Raw genomic sequence first — 17,111 nt, 5'->3', positions numbered from 1 at the left:
GTGGGAGCCGTAGCCCATGCTTCCCCCCCATCCTAACTGATCCAAGATGACAGCTGACTCGGAACATTAGCCCTGCTGCGGCTCCTCTCCACACTGCCTCCCTGTTCCTGTGCTGGACGTACACACACCTACACATACCTACACACACATACACACAACTACACACATGCTGCACCACTTAAAACATGCTTGGCTGCCAGCACGCACGCACGCACCCACCCACACACGCACACACGCACACACGCTTCACTATTATGTTTAATTTGATCATTCATTAGGAGAAAGACACGTTTCTTCACTGTGAGTCAAGAGACAAGAGACAAGAGACAAAAGAGTTTGCATTTTAAGCTCTGTTAAGCTGGCATGTCTGCACAACAAATACATATAAAATGAAATTGTGCACGGCTATAGTCAAAGACTAATAATCAAAGTATTATGAAATGTTAATGCACCAATTATAGATCTCATATCTGCAATCAAACCAATACAAAATGAGTTCATCCTGTTATTTCCCAGAGGTCAGATATAAAGTAATAGTTACAGTAGTGTCACTTCACTGATGGCAACCCCCAGGTGCGCTGTGACAAACAATGGGCTATCACCTTATGCCACATTTTAATGAACATCATTTCCCAGTGTGTAAGGCGTATGAATCAACAATGAAGCATGAATACACCTGCCTTCCCTCTTCCTCCTCTCCTCCTTGTTTTGTCAGAGGAGTAGTCTTATCTCGCACAGGCATGAACAGACATGAAGCCTTTCAGGCTTGAGATCGGGGTTATTGAGCCGGCCTCCGCCTCCTCTTCCTGCTCTTCCTGCTCTTCACACCTCACAATAGGAGACAAGGCCGTAGAGGTTGTCTCTGACGTCTGTGGCCAACCTGAGCATAAAGAGCTCGACCAATCAGTGGCCTGTGATTAACGAACACTAAAATCACAACATTTCCAGTTTTTTTACTCCCATTGTATGGTACGGCTAAGCAGTCCTTACTGTATTTACTATACTATCAATAAAGGGTTGATCTTTTGAAATAATAACTATTAAATGTTTCTCTCTGCAAATTGGAACATTTATAACATTATAAAAAAATACACAAAAGTTAATTTTTAGCAAGGGCAGATGAGGTAAATGTGTTACAGACTGGAGCATTATCACCACTGTTTGAAAATACTGGACAGCCGAACAATGTTGTTAAGTATCTGGCAACACGGAGGAGCAGTGGCCTTAAAGTCAGACAAACTGGCCCGTCACCAAATGGTCACGACCCTCAAATCCTGGCCATGCCAAGAAAGGAAAAGACAATGAGTGGTGGAGCAGCTCGTAGCCAAACAGTGGAGGTGTGAGAACAAGTGAGTGTAAAGCTGTGGCTAAAAGCAGCTGGTGTCATCAGGCAAAGATATGAGCATAACGGAAGGTATAATAAAAAGAGTACATCATTAATACATGACTAACAGGACCCTGTAAATAAATCAACTAGAATAGGACATGAGAAGAGCATCTGGGGAGGCATAAATATAAACACTGACAGGCGTCATCAGTACTTCTCAGGAAATGTGAAGAAACACTCATGGAGTAATGTTGTGTTCTTAAGCTAAATAAACACCACCACCCACATGGCACTAAGCAGTGATTCATTTCATTTTCATTCATAGCTAGACTTGATATCACGGGGGAATAAGATATTGACTCGCATGAGTAGAATATTAAATCATGCTGGTTCCTGTAGCAGTCTGTGTGTTTCACAAGAGATGCAGGCATATAAACCAACTTTGAACTCATATTTTCGCACAAACAAGCATTACATTATACCCTTATTGAACTTCACTTTCATCCAAGCTAATTGCATCTGGCCCAGATTGCATCTAAATCCATCTCCTCTCTCTCAGTTTACACAGCACTGCCCCCCCCCACCACCCCCCCCCAGCCTGCAGCAGATGATGCTCGGATATTATCCCCAGATCTGGTCTTACCTCCGTCCTCCTCATCGAAGGAGTTCATGCAGGGGAAATAGACTGCCAGCGCTTCGAATGATGCAGACAGGCTCATCTTGCTCTGGGAGCGTGTGATGCGCATCCCGGGCGCCGCGGCGGTGCTCTCGTGTCCCTGCCTGCCCATGGTGACCGGCCGGAGTGCTTCTCAATGCACCGAATTCAACGCACTATTCTTTAGCTATGGTTTTCTTTTAAATCAGTGCAATGTGTTTCATAAATTCCTGAGTGCAGTAGCAGAAGCCTCTATGCTGTAGGAGAGCAGGTTGGCATGTAGTCTGTGCCTAAACACTCTGTAGAAAGGTCTCATGCAGAGCTTCAGAGATGAGTGTCTTCAGTGGCTGAGTCCTGCGCTGTCTGGGTCTGACGTTCCCACTGCACCTCTTTCTTCAGGGGGGAGGGGAGAGAGCTGCAGCGCGCAGCACCAATCAGAGAGCGCTTCGGCTGGCTCTGCGGGTGAACGAGCTCTACTAGATACTGAGCCCCCCCTCACCCCAGTACTTTTCCCCTCAAATTTGTTAACATCTTTTTATATAATTTGCTTTCTTTTTTGTGTCCTTCTGCTTAACATTTAGTTTGAGCTTTTCATCGTTGCTATTTTCCCTTTTCTCTCATCCCCTTCCCCCCTTCCCTCCTTCTCCCCATGTTGTCCACACAGGTCAGTGAAAACAAGCTGTCATTAGGTGTGCAAACAGCCCTGGGAGAGGGCTTCAGCCACCTGGCGGCCACTCCGAGTTCACGTGCAAAACTCATTGTTCTCTCATCCGAAAACCAAATGACCACAGCTGTGCCATGTTTGCCGGTCATTTATTTAGCTTTCGCAGGCTGTTTTCAGAGTCGCTGAGGGTGTGAAGTGGATTATTATTATTATATAAAATCTTCTTTTTAAAGCCTCTGTGACACAGCTACACTTAAAAAACTGAAACTGACTTTAATCAAATTAATCAAATCAGATAACAGTATTAGGTTAGTTGAAAGCAATGATAGGTTCAACTTAATATTATTGCTTTCAACTAACTTATTACAGTTATCTGAAATCTGTTGACATAATACATTTAATTAAAGTTAACATTTTTTCAGGGTATTTTGTTTTGCAAAACATTTCCCTTTCAAAACACACTTTCAGACCTAAGATCAGCTCTTTGTTTGAATTAGAGTCCAACTTATCTAAACACTTTTTTCTGTCTATTTCTACCGCTTGAGGACACCCAAGGTCACAACAGTGCTAAGAGTAAAAGGTTCCTCACAGGTGGTCCCTGAAATAACAAATCAGCTATTGGCATGGTGTGTGAGGGGTGACACTTAAAGCAAATGTATGGCATCACATAAACTCCAGCCCCTCTGTTTTCTGTCGCTACAGCAGCTTGGTAGGACATGAAGAGAAAGTGTGTCGCTTTGACAAGTTAACAGAGAACCAATGTGGTGCTTTTGTTCTGAATATGCGTCTGGCAGAATAGGCACAGCACAATTATGGTGCTTCTCTGCACCATCATAAATATAGCGAGCTCCCTGTAGAGTTGTAGCTGAGTGTTTCACCCTAAGAGACATTGCAACCTACTTCCATGAAGAAGCCTCTCAATGCCTTGTCTCTTTGGCAGGTTTCATCTAGGTCAGTACACACAAAAACACTTCTGCAGCAAAGGGAACATTGGAATAACACACAGTAAGAATACAAACAATTGATTATTCGTCACCTTATTTTATCAAAGAAAATTATGTAAGGCTCCTGCTAACTCAGATAGTGACATTAACCTATAGTATGCATATTATAATGAATCTTAAACACAGCTCATTGTAGGAAGTTATTTGTTCAAAAGAATCACATAGTTTGAAGACTTTCAGTTATACTAGCAGTGTGGTGACAACTACTGAGTAGAAAATAATTGGGATTTTATACAAGCAGTTATGGTTCCCTCGAGGTTTAAGCTAACTGACATCTCTTGTAGAAGCATCGGCAGGTTGACATTATTGGTTATTATTTTTGACTTAACGACTATTAAAAGGACTGCTACGCAATTCGATATACATGGAACCCAAAGAATGAATCCTAATGACTTGGCTGATCTGCTGGATGGATTCCCAAAAAACACACATTTAGGTTGAATTGTGTCATTTTCATCTAGCATTGTTAACATACAAATATTAGAGGACTTTTGTTTTTGATCAAACCTAATTTTCATCCTCCTCAGCCTACCTTTGTGTTTAGTTAAGAGACAACCTCTGGGTCAAATAGGTGACGCCAATGTGCAAGTGTTTTAAACATGCATTATATCCAATCCTATTGGTTGAAAGAAGAAGCCCGATTGTATGGAAGTCTACGAAAATGTTCGTGTGTGTATATCCAGCATTTTCCGGAAGAGTTTATGGTCTCAACTGTTATTGGTACTTTTAATAAGAGCCTGATGTAAATGTGTCTATTTATGGTCCAATTTAGAGTAAAATGGAAGATAAAACATTGTACATTTTAGGGCGTGGCTAACTTTTGATTGACAGGTAACTATCACAGTCTGGGTGCTATCTGTGTTTCCGCATTACAGCTTTTACTCATTTTACTTGTTCAGTGTTGTATTTTGCTCAACCATTAGTATTAAAAAAGACAAGATGGTTGCGTACAAAAAGTAAAAGTAGAATCTTCGAGACCATAGCCCAAAAACCAATGGGTGACATTCCAGTGACTATGTCTACTTGGTATTTAAAGTCAATGGTTTTGGTGCTAATCAGCCTAAAACATATTTTAAGCTTAATTGTCCTAGCAAACCATTTCAACACAGTATTTGTATGTTTGTTTAAAGAGTCTGAAATAAAGTCAATACCTCACATTACAACAACACAAAAACTATCCTTTGCCAGAAAAAATGTAACATTATCAACAAATAAAGCCTATAAAAACTGGAGCCTTTTAAACAACTGTGCCAGAAAGGAAAAGGATCTCCATTTTAGGGCATGATGGTCCTCTTAGATTTCCCACCAGCATAGTTCAGATTAACCTCAAAGCAGTCTTGCAACATATGTAGTCTCATTCCATCCTATGACAAACCTACACTGCTGGAAAACACAATCTCCTCAGAAGGCAGGAATCTCAAGAACCCTGTTCCTCTACAACAACAGCAGAGCGTAACATCCCAGAAGTTGTATGTGAGGCCGGTCTGGCAGGCGGCAGGGATCACAGGCGGAAGCTTTCGGAAGTCTTTCTGATTGATGATCCAGGGACAGGCCGAGCGTCAGGGAGAGACTCTGGCCCTACACACTGTAAACACAGCTTAATGGAGGGCTCTAACCCTGCCACTCACATGCATGGATGTAGGCTAACACACATATTTGAACACTTAAATCCGCACACACTAGGACACGCACCAGTACATACGCAAATATAGGCACAAACACTCTCTCAGTTTACATTCCCTGCTGCCTACCTTGATGCATGCCAGTCCTGCTGTCTGGAAGTTCAATTTCTTCTCTTGGGTCTAGATCAAACCTGATGACCATTGTGAATAAGTTTTACTTGCAAAAAATTACATTTGAGATGATTTCTTTATTATATGACTTGACAACACTGCAGAGCTGCTCTCATAGACTGTTGGCAACTAAAAGTGGGACAAACTCTACAGACATAGTACGGCCTTAAAAAGTGATGGAATGTTAACAAACAGATCCTTAATCTATTTTACCTCTGGTTTGGTCGCCACCAACTCCAGAGAATGATATCGTATGAAACACAGAGAACGTCAACTTGCAAAACGTTCCAATGTCTTCACTAGCTAGTTGCTAATTTAGTTTGTATAGAGTTTGGTACAAAGAAAGCAGCATACAGTATGGTAATGAGACTATTTTGCGGTCACATGTTGTAACAATACGTTTCTCAAAACTCCAAGGCAAAAAGAAAAGCGCTTAAAAGGGAAAGCTTACCCACCTTCCTCCCCACTAGATTGTTTTGGTGTGAGTGAATGTTGGAGATTAAACAGGTCCTAGAAAGGGACATTGCACTTGGATTTTTCCAACATATTTTCGGCTCTTTGAGCACAACAAACTTGTGTCATCTAGTTCCATTATATTGGAGAAATAGCAGACAACTCCGCAGCCAATATCTCCAACACTCAACAGCTCACACCGAAACAATCTACATTGATTGATAGCACTGCAGTTGGGAGGGAAAATATGGATTCATGATTTTGGGTTGACTTTCTCTTTGAAGATATAACAGCATGTTTACCCCCAGACATGCTGACACTGTGTCCTGCCATTGACTTCACACCTCCACTGAAAAGGTTTGGAGAGGCATATTTACAAGGTGAATGGCAGGAGGTGTAGCAGGAACAGTCTGTCCCCTGACTGTCTCTCTACATTCACTGGTGAGAACGCTAAGAGTACAACAGATGGAAAGCTAACAAGAAAGAGGATCTAAATACTGCCAAGTCTTATATAAAACATCCTGATAAAACGACTGTGACATTCCACATAACTTACAGTCACAACAAAACTAGTGTGATATATAAAACCTTCTCTTGCGTGTGAAAAAACCGTGGGAGGATTACTTCTCACGCTGTACTGTAAGAGGAAATAATATTTAACCATGTTCATGAACAGCATCATGCTCACGCTCCATGACTAGACTGACCACAGTATCTTTATGAGTGCATGTCTCATCAGACTTCCTCTTTGACTGACAGCTACAGAGTGTTGCTGTCAGCGTTTAAAGACAGAACGATAACAAGAGGAAGTTAAAAAAGCTAAAAACACAGGAAGTTCATTTTTAGTCCAGTGCAGCTAGGATGCAAGAAGGTCCTGAAATATGGGACGTGACTATACAAGTGTGTTTAAACTGTGTCCAAGCCTCAGACTGAGGCAATGGAAGCATATGGCTGTGGATCACGAGCCACACTGCAGGCAGACAAACACAAAGCAGCTGGTGGAGCATGGCACGCTTTGGAAGATGAATCAACAGCTTTTAAGCTAAGCTTATAGAGATAGATGCATAATATTCTAATTACAACAAACGTGTATCATCTAACGTATAAACTCTTTATGCTTTAACGTATAAACTGTGTGCTTGAAATTAATGAAATGTTCTTCATGCTGATAAAATTAATTGCATTTTGCATGGAATGTTTTTTTGAAAACAGTGCTGGAAATTATTTATTTATGGTGCTGCACAAATAACGACATTGTCAAGAGGATGTTGTAGCTGCAAAATAGTAAATCCATTCCCTTTGAAAAGCAACAGTAGCGTATCACAATTATGTCAAGTGTTAATTAATTTGTAGCAAAATCAGCACTACAGATTTGCACCTCACGTTTCCACTTCATTTCCTATACAGGCTGTGTTTCTGTACATGTATAACCTGGGTTAACATCAGTTCACTAGCTCTTTTGTTTTCCTTGAATCACAGCCAATTTATGCCCCAGCATAATAACCGCAACATACTGTAGAAACACATCTTCAAAACAAGAACATTGGTTAATTTCTTGGATATTGCAAAGGACTGCTAAGCGACACGCCGTGTGCTGCTCGCAGTGAGAAAACAATCTATTTGGTCCAGCAGCTCAGCAGACACAAAGACCTCAGGGATTCTTACAGGACCTTTACGATTGATAGATATCTGTGATTCTAATATCAAGAACAAATATTTTATTTTTGTGCACAGTAAAATATGTATCAAGAGAAATATAGGGAAAAAATGTCTTTGTCTTTGATACAAAACAAACTCAGTATGCATTCTCTTATCTGTAGTGCCTGTCAGCTCTGCCTCTATGAACATTACAATATTAAAAAGACGTGAAAACAAGCTTCACCTCAATTTAAGGATAAATATGCTGCTTTATTTATATCATAACAAAATGCAGACAGCAACTGTCTTTACCTAATGTGTTTAGGCTTTGCTGCAGGTGCACAGAACCTGAGACAAACCGTACAGTAACCATAGAAACAGACAGAGGTGGGAGAAGTACTCAGATCTTGTATTCTAGAAAAAGTAGAAGTACCAGAGTGTAGGAATACTCTGTTACAAGTGAGAGTCCTGCATTTAAAATGTTACTCAATTAAAAGTACAAAAGTAATATCATTAAAATATACTTAAAGTACCAAAAGTAAAGAGTACTCATTATAATGATTGGCCCATTACAGAATCATATATCATATGTTTTCATTATAAATATTGATGCATTAAAGTGTTCTGAAAGCTGATAAAGGTGCAGCTAGTTTTAATAACGTTTTATACTGCAGGGATTTACTCCAGGTGGAACTAAAAGGTAAATATTGATTATATATCAGATTATTAATCCAAATCTGTAAAGTAACTAAAGGTATTAAATAAATGTAGTGGTTTAAAAGTACACAATTTAGAAGCTTCATACCTGCAACACTACGCTGTTTTTTGCATTTACTTGACATCCTTTGGAGAGCAAGTATACTAGCAGTGTGATTGTGCGTATCAATGGTTCTGTGGGTAAGGTGGCAGTCTTGTTGTATAATAACCAGAAAACCCAGACAGCTGAACAGAGATGGCAGATGGCCCAAGATATAACAAGAAAATGCCAGTCTGCAGTGTCGCAGATATTATGATAATATAATTGTTGGATGCAACAACTAATTTTAAAAAACTGCTGCAGTGGAAAAACACATTTAAAAGAGGGCGTCCACCTATCAACCTTGTGCAGGTTGTCTCAAAGAGCACGGATGTCAACACCACAATATAAGATCCTTCCAATCACTACATGTGGAGACTATTACCAAGAGGTCTGTGTGCAGTTGTACAGTACAGATCATATTGCTGTGATGTAATGTGGTTATATAGCAATGGCTTTGATAATAGAATTTGAAAGGTACAAAAGCTCTGTTCCTAAAGTGTATTCACATATTGAGGTCAGTGCAGAGACGGATCATCTGAGGATTTAGGCTGATATAATTGTAGCTAATTGTTGTAAAGAAAGACAGAGAAAAAGCACTAATGGGGTAAATGAAGGAGAGAGAAGCAAGGACAAAGAAAGAGAAGGGATATAATGATGGTATTTTTCAAATGTCAGTTATGAGGGAATAAGCTATGTATAAAGAGAGATGTGGATAAAGTGGCGGGGCCCTCGTAGTACCTGTGCTGCTGTGCTCCTCTCATGCATCATCCTGAGAGCAGCATGTCTGCTGCGGCCCCCGAGGAGATTAATTAGCCGCCTCAGCTAGCGGAGGAGCTGCTGATACAGGCACCCAGCTCAACTCGGAAGATAAATTACCTCGGCTGAAGCTCAAAGTTCAGCTATTCCCCCACATTCAAAATAGTCTGTCAGGGGACCGAGGAGGTCCAGAACTACGTCAGTATCTGGTGTAGGTGAAAGGGGAGGGGGGGGGGGGGAGGGAGGGGACAGCCAATGCGTTGTTCTGTTTACATATAGCAACTCTAGGCTCAGTAGAGGTAGTAGAGTAGGTGGCATACATACACCCTCTTAGTAAAGTTATACGTTCATCAATAAAGGGAACCTGGATTCATCCTGTATGAACTAGCCCCTCACCCACAAAATGATCAGCTGTGTAGCAAGTCATTACGTGGCCGACAGGGGAAACACGCCCAAACACTTCCATTAGGAGAAATGCGCTGCACTTTCAAAAATGATGCAAATAAAAAAATGCTAATTTGCTAAAAACATGTGCAAAAGAAGAAACATCTTCAAGAACTTAACACATCCACAGCGTTTAGAACACTTTCACCAAAGAAGCATGCACAGCGTTTACTAAAAGCATTGTATAAACAAAATGCTGCAAGAAGCTCAAAACCAACAGAACCCTGGCACTAAAAAGTGATGCGCACAGCTGGGACCCGAGTGCTTGTTGATGTTTGTTGAAAACTTGAATAAATACATTATTTCCTGGAATGACTCCATAGTGATATATACAAAAAGGAGAAAATAGTTGAGAAATTAAAGTCAGTGGGGTCCCATCACATCTGTTTTCAAACTCGGAAAATAAATCTTGTCCTGTATACGTTTTGAAAATGCATGTGTAATTGGCGGAGGCATGCAGAACAAATATACTTTTCTAAATACCTTTAGTTAACATGGGGTAAGATATATATACATATTTTTATACATATCTGTATATTGTATAATTGTATTTTTCATTCGGGATTGTCGGAAACGTCATTTCAATCTCTCTGTCTGTACACACAAACTGAAAGATTGACATTAAAGTTGACTTAAAGTTGAAATACGGACATTTTGTGTAATAATATTTTTTAAGGAATAGAAGCATACATGCTCACATACAGTACAGGACATGTATCCATCACGAACAGCTTCCTAGCAGTGTGATCGAGGTGTCAGGTAGTGCATTGAAGCTTCAATAAATCTGATCAATCATTTCTCAGAAGCAAAAGTAGGACAGTGATTTACCAGGTTACCATGTAACCTTAAGAGCAAATACTATGGTACCATGGAACACCATTATTAAAAATAACTCAAATATCTATTTATAAAATCAATGGAGTGAAATGCATGTGAGTGACACATTTGTTTCAAGAGATGAGCTTCTTTCAGGGTCAGGTAGAGAAAAGTAGGGCGTAAGAAGAATCATGTTAATGCTCAAGACTGCACCCAGGGGAGAGGAAACTAGATGCTACTGACAATGTATTCTACCACATACTCAGAAACCCTAACACTGATTCCATCTAATTTCTATATCACAGCTGGCAGCATTGTCAAGGCCCAATTTCTATTTCTTTCTGCATTGTTTTCTAATATTCTGGGACAACTTAATATGGGGAAAGTGAAATGTAATATCAGGTAGAATGCTTCTAGCTGTGTGAAAAGATGGTAGAAAAACAAATATATCTGCAGTGTTGTATAAGAAACACAGCCTACCTATTCATTATCCAAGACGACATGTTCTATGTAAAAGCAGAGAAGATCACCCCATGCACGTCATGTGATACATATTTCAAAAACTATAGAGAGCATAAATGCAGTTGATAATACATGTTGTTTACAGTTTGTTAAAACATTCAAAAGACATGTGTGTGTTTGTGTAAAATGCTGATATGTTTTTGTTTAAAAAGAAGGCACCTTTAAGCTGACATAAGAATGCACCACGGCACAGCCAATAAGTGAATTGATAAATGTGAGCTGCGGGTCAATACTGTAAAATGCTGACAACATCTGTATCAGCATACCATTTTATGACAATCACTCCATTTTGCATAAGTAGCATAGATAGTAAAAGCACTGGCGTTTATAGACAGAGCAAGCATGCTGATTTTTGAGATGCCAATGTAAAAGCAGAAGAATGCACGGATTAATGCATGGAGATGTGTTTTCAATAAGCTGCAGAATTTGATTGTGATTGTCTGGTTTCAGCTGACTCGACTGGGCTGGGGGTGTTTTGGGAATAAAGCCTCTCTCTATGGAGCCTAAAGATATTGTAGCAGGGAGCAGAGACTGCTGACTGGTGGGTGGGACAATTGAGCGTAATAAATCAAATTGATGTTTCAGCTTGCATATGATGACCAGTGTTTGATCAATAAAGCACTTAAACAAGCACATGCATAGGCTTGTTTTTTCCCCAAATGAATTTTCATAAAATTGTGACGATGAGGCGTTTCTGTTGGTCAGCAACCGCATTTTTTATAATTATATTTCTTCATAAAAGTAACCTCATTTATTAATGATTAAAAAAGTGAATCATTTATTTTACAGATGTTAGGGATGGCCAATCAAAGTATTTGTTTAATCGATCCGCTATATTGAATAAGCTTGACCTGCATCTGTTTTTTCTCCTCTGCCTACACCATAAATTATACTAAATTGCGGTACGAAACTATTACATTTGTTATTTAGAACATGTAAAGTATGTGCACACACCACGCCACGTGCAACAAAGGTCTGCAGCAAAAAGTAAACAAAAGTAATTTTTGTAATTCACGCAAAATATGCACAACTCAACGGAAATCCAGGTAATTAGGCAATTAAGGCTTAAGAAAACAGGATCATAGACAGGGATTGTTCTTTTAGTCTTTGCTATCATTTTCTTAAAAAACTGAAAACTAGAAAACTTTAAAGAACAGGCAGGCAAAAAATACTTCTCTGAACTGAAATGTATGCTGTGCAGCTGAGCAGATTGTTGTGCCTAGACGGCTCTGCTAAAGATTCTTCCCTAGTTTAGGTTTTATGTTCTGTGTTTAGATGGGTTCCTGTTTTTATTTTGATAGTCTTGTCTACCCTCATGTGTCTATAGTACGTTTCCTGCCTTGTCTGTTTTCCCGCTGTTGTGATTGTCTAAATTGTCTTCACCTGGTGTTGTCTGTCTAGTATATATAGTTCTCGTCTTCCCCTGTCTAGATTGTCTGGTGTGTTCCAAGCCTTCCAGCGTAAGATCATTTTGTCATTGTCCATCGAGTTATCGTCCATAGAGTTAGATTAAGTAAGTAGTTTTTTGATAGTATAGGTTAGACAGTTTATTGAGTGTTTGTTTTGTTGCTTTATTTATTCAGTGTGTTATGACCTGTCTACATTAAAACATTTATTTTGATACTTTGTTTGTCTCTGCATCGTGCATTTGATTCCACGCCCTTGTACAGCCTCAACACAGATACAAGTATCGGATCATGACTTGTTATTTGCAGATACCCAGTATTAAATGAATGATTGATCAAGGTTAAAACAACAGGCCAGCTGCTTTATTTAGACAATAGGCGCTTTCCCACCGGAGTACTTTTCCCAGGAATAGTTCCGATAGTTCCTGGGATTTTGCGTTCACACCAAAAAGATCTGGAACTAGAACTATAACTTTTTTTTGCAAACCTTTTCACCCCTTTTTAGTCCCTGATAAAGAGGTACTTTCCTGGGGAGGAAAAGGTTCCAATTTCTGATTGGCTGGGCGAATTGCAAACCACGCCCCGTAAAACTCGGAAACGTTTTGTGAAGCCGCCATTGTATTTGCACGCATTAGCATTATTAGCATTAGCATTAGCCCAGCGCACCAACGGAGAGAGACTACCTTATAACAACACAAAAAAAAACATGGGAGCGGTGGAGTGGTGAGGAGGTGTCGGTGTTCTGGCGATTCACTCGGGGACTTCCGGCCGGGGACTTCGGGTGGCAGTATACGCCGTGAAGTTGTTTGCGGCCTGCCAGTAAATCCAAAGCAGAAGAAGAAGAAGTGACGTCAGCGGCTTCATTTGCGTAATTCTCCGTCAGGGATTTATTCCGGTGTGAACTAAAGATTTCCGGGGAACTAAGTTCCGGGAACTATTCCTGGGGAAAGTACTTGGTGTGAAAGCGCCTTATGTGTGTTACTGTGCTGTGCCTCATTAAGCAGTGTGTTTGTGTCTGTATGATTAAAGCCACATGAACTCAATCATGAATTTGGTATAGTCTTCATTCTGCATCCAAAACTACTAAGCTGTTATCAAATGCTGTTACCTGTTACGCTGAATCCACAGGTTGAAGACAGTCAAATCTACTCTCTCTTGTGGTCTGTACTGCCCACTTGCACCTAGTCTCAAGTCCTGAATTGTGGATTGTCTCAAGTCAATCATTTCTCAGAAGCAGAAGTAGGTACTGCCCACTTGCACCCAGTCTCAAGTCCTGAATTGTGGATGTACGCACAAAGTGAGTCGTTATTCCAGTAAGCATATTCAGTTGTGACTGTTATATACTCCAAACATTATTCTGACATAACGATACATTTGTATTTCCTGAAAAATCAAGTAGCTTTTACCGAGGACTAGAGCTGCAAACTGTTTACACACTCCTGCAGGCCGGCCACCTGGGAGCACATACATTTCATCTGACAAACCTGTTTCTGTCAGAGCCAGAGTAGTGCTGCTTGGCTGATCTGCCCCCCCACCCGCGGCACTTGGCAGTGCACACAAAAAGTCAAGCAGTCTCTTAAAATCGACCATCCTTTGAATGCACCCTTCAAGCGGGAGATGAGCCTCTCAGGATAAAACACAGCGAAGTAGGGCAAAAGGCAGCTTGGCAGTGTTTGTGCTGGTGCAGAACCAAACACAGATATAGAAAGGCAGATGTATGCATTGCACGCTCTCAAAAACTCCATCTGATGCACTTAGAGTGAAATATTAATAGCTACAGGATACTCAGTTAGTGCTGCGTCTGCCTGCATGGGGAAGGAGTGCGTGTGTGTAACTTTGTTCCTGTGAAACTCAAAATGTGTAACATAAAAATCTGAACGAATGTGAGTTGTTCCCAAAAAATAAACTCCAGAAGAAGAGTTATCTTATTCAGCAACATGAGCATCATTAGTAGTCAACAACACAAATACTGCTGCACAATGCAGTCAATGAGCGATCTCAGTCTGTCTTCCATAACTGAGTGAACCATACGTAAATGCCACAAAAAACTGCTGTAGATGTTATGAGAAACCATTCCAGATAACTAACCCGCAGAGTTAAGACAGCAGCACATGTGCAAGTCAACTCAGGAGGCCAAGTGGCGGAGTGCTCACGTGAAAATATCAAACTCTTGCTCACCTTATGACACCTCACCATACGTGTGTCCATCATCTCCCCATTCCTCTGAAACTCTGTCTAGCCAGAGAGTACAGATCTGTCGAAATGACAAGTGACCACTTCAAGGCAGAATAAACGAGTTGATGAAGCGCCAGAGAGCTGCGGCTGAGTTGAAGAGGACCAATCGACTGACCTCGTGAACAGAAACATTGCCACATGCACGTTCTTCACATTGTCTAGCTACTGTAGCATATGCCTACACAGCTCAGACCCTCTCAAATGGATATTGAAAATGTATTAAAAATTAAAAATGAATTGCATATTGTGGCATTCAGCAACAACACAATCCCACGTCCTGTCTATATCGCACATCTGCACACACTCTCACATGCACTCAAGGAAACATATACAAACAAGTGCACATGGCCACAGTTTGAGGAAGTGTTTTACATGTACAAATCATTCAGAGAGCTTCAAAACATGAGTAAGGTGACAAAATGTGATCAGCCACAAAGAAATGTAGTATATAATATTGCCAAAGCACAATAAATAATCAGCGTTACGCAGCAAATAAACACAACTGCAGTAAAGAAATAAGGAAGAAAAAACAGGGAGGGAAAAAGACAGAAAGACACATTTCCAGGAGAGTTGTTACCTAGAAGAAAAAGAGAATGTTGAAAGAGAATATACATGCTGCCATCTCCATCTCCTGAAAAGGAATAAAGCGGGGAAAAGGAAGAGAGGGCAATAGTATTAGAGCCCACTATATAACATATAACAAAAAACGCACACGGACAGAACATTTGAACACACAGAGAACATGGCTGTGGAACATGTCCTACCTGTTTGGCTGAGCTGAGAGGTGCTCCGGCTCTTGCGCGACATGCCGACCATGGCCTGCATTTTGGCACCAATGCTGGAGCGCCTCTTCTTCTCGTCGGTGCCTACCGTGCCCACCGCCGTGTCCGACTGGCTGCCGTCCGTCTTCTCCAGGTTACACATGTCGCCGCTAAGGCTTGTGCTCTTGGTCATGTTGACCGCGCCTGTCGAGCCCATCTGCCTGTTTTTCATTTTGGATGCAAAGTCACTGTCAGCCAGCGCCATTGACAGGGGGGGGGGGGGGGGGGGGGGGGGTCAGCAGGTGAGGACAGAGAGGACAGGGCAAGAGGAGAGGATATGAAAGGATAGATGATGGAGGAGGAAACAGGAGGAGAGGAGAGGAAAGGAAAGGAAAGGAGAGAGGAGAGGAGATGAGAAGGCGTGGGGTGAAAAGGAGAGAAGGACAGAGTTCAGGTTCAGGAGTTCATGACTTACAGTATAGCTGAGGGTTTCAAGTGCATGGCCTGAATATTGTAAGAGATTATTCCTTCAGTAAAAGATCCACTATAACACTCAACTTTAATAGCTTTGTTACTTTGACCTGTGATAGTGCTGTGCTGCCTTGGGTTTTGTTCCATTCACCACATTCCACTAGAGTCAGCGTTTATGATCTTTACACACAGGAGAACTGTGCGATTAGGACTAAGTGCGTGGTCTTGAAGCTCGTTATTGTTTGTCTGTTAGCTCTGGATATTTGCAGCAGTATTATTCTAGTACAACATTTTCACCTCCAGTAAGGGTTATATTTTTGGTTCGGTTCGTCAACAGGATTACAGGAAAACTACAGGCGCCTTTTTTGTATGAAACGTAGTGAAAGGGTGCAGCAGAGGCCATGGAAGAAGTCATTTGAAAATCCGTAGTGTATTCGAATCACATACACAAATTAAGTTTCACTTCAAACATTTTTACGATGTAGCTTTGGCGCTCTCCGGATACCCTTTGATTCATGACACATACGTATCTAGGGCTTACTTTGTTGTGCACCACGAGCAAGATTTCAATTGAGTGAGTGTTGTTTACTTTTAAATTACATTTTCTAAACATTTTAAAAGAGATCAAGTTTGCAAAAAAGTTCAGACTGTTTGTGGGATACAATGTTGAACTCCAGGATAAATACTTGTCGAACACTGTATTGAGATGTTTGGAACACCTAGTTGCCCTGTGGCCTTTCATTGTTTCCACTCAGTCCTAGTTTGGAGGGCTAAAATACATGTTGAATGTACATTCTTCCTTGCTAAATAAATTCTATATGGTTTTTGAGCTACAATTCCAACATCCATGTCCTCTTGCTCAGTCTTCATCCACTTCCCTTGTACTGTATGTACATGATGTACAAGAACATAGGACCCATGTGTTGCAACTTTGCTCAAAATCACTACTAGCTTTCAAAAACTCCACATACCTTTAAATATGTGTAGGTTGTGTCTTCAATGTGGACCTGTTTTGTTATGTCCAATTCAGTTTTTAAAATTCTGACCAATTTACATAGAAACCATTCATTTCAATTGAAATAGTTCACATTAAATGTACTAACGATTCTCAAGCATTAGGATGACTTAGTTTCTATGTTTGTGTTTAGTATTGGTTCATCTACATTCAACCTAGAATACACTTGAAGTTACTTTAAGGATTTCTTGCTTTTCTTCATTCACAGATAGAAGGCCACTTCTCTGCACCAGTCATGACGTACTTTAAAGAAAAGTGTTCTGTCTTCAACATTGTCCTCCAGCTCTCCCTCTTTGAAAGGAAATAGGACAGTGTCCAAATGAGGGTCTTATTTTAGCTCTGCTAGTTATCT

General features: G+C 40.7%; 1 protein-coding gene across 40 annotated transcripts in view; it reads right to left on the bottom strand.

Annotated features, from left to right (window-relative positions):
• rims2a (regulating synaptic membrane exocytosis 2a) overlaps positions 1–17,111 on the bottom strand; it is a 145,502-nt gene that overhangs the window by 4,350 nt on the left and 124,041 nt on the right. For 31 of the 40 annotated variants that reach the window (XM_079641457.1, XM_079641436.1, XM_079641425.1 and 28 more), the window contains one exon: positions 15,277–15,521. The exons of 6 other annotated variants lie outside the window; for them this stretch is intronic. In XM_079641457.1, coding sequence (XP_079497583.1) covers positions 15,277–15,521 — 245 coding nt within the window. Of the gene's footprint in view, positions 1–1,970; positions 6,454–15,276; positions 15,522–17,111 lie in introns of those variants that run through there. 3 more of the 40 variants (XM_079641463.1, XM_079641455.1, XM_079641456.1) reach the window with 3 other exon arrangements.

This window comes from Notothenia rossii (assembly GCF_949606895.1).
Source record: "Notothenia rossii genome assembly, chromosome: 7".
NCBI classification, from domain to species: Eukaryota; Metazoa; Chordata; class Actinopteri; order Perciformes; family Nototheniidae; genus Notothenia; species Notothenia rossii.
This window is presented reverse-complemented; position numbering and strand designations above follow the sequence as displayed.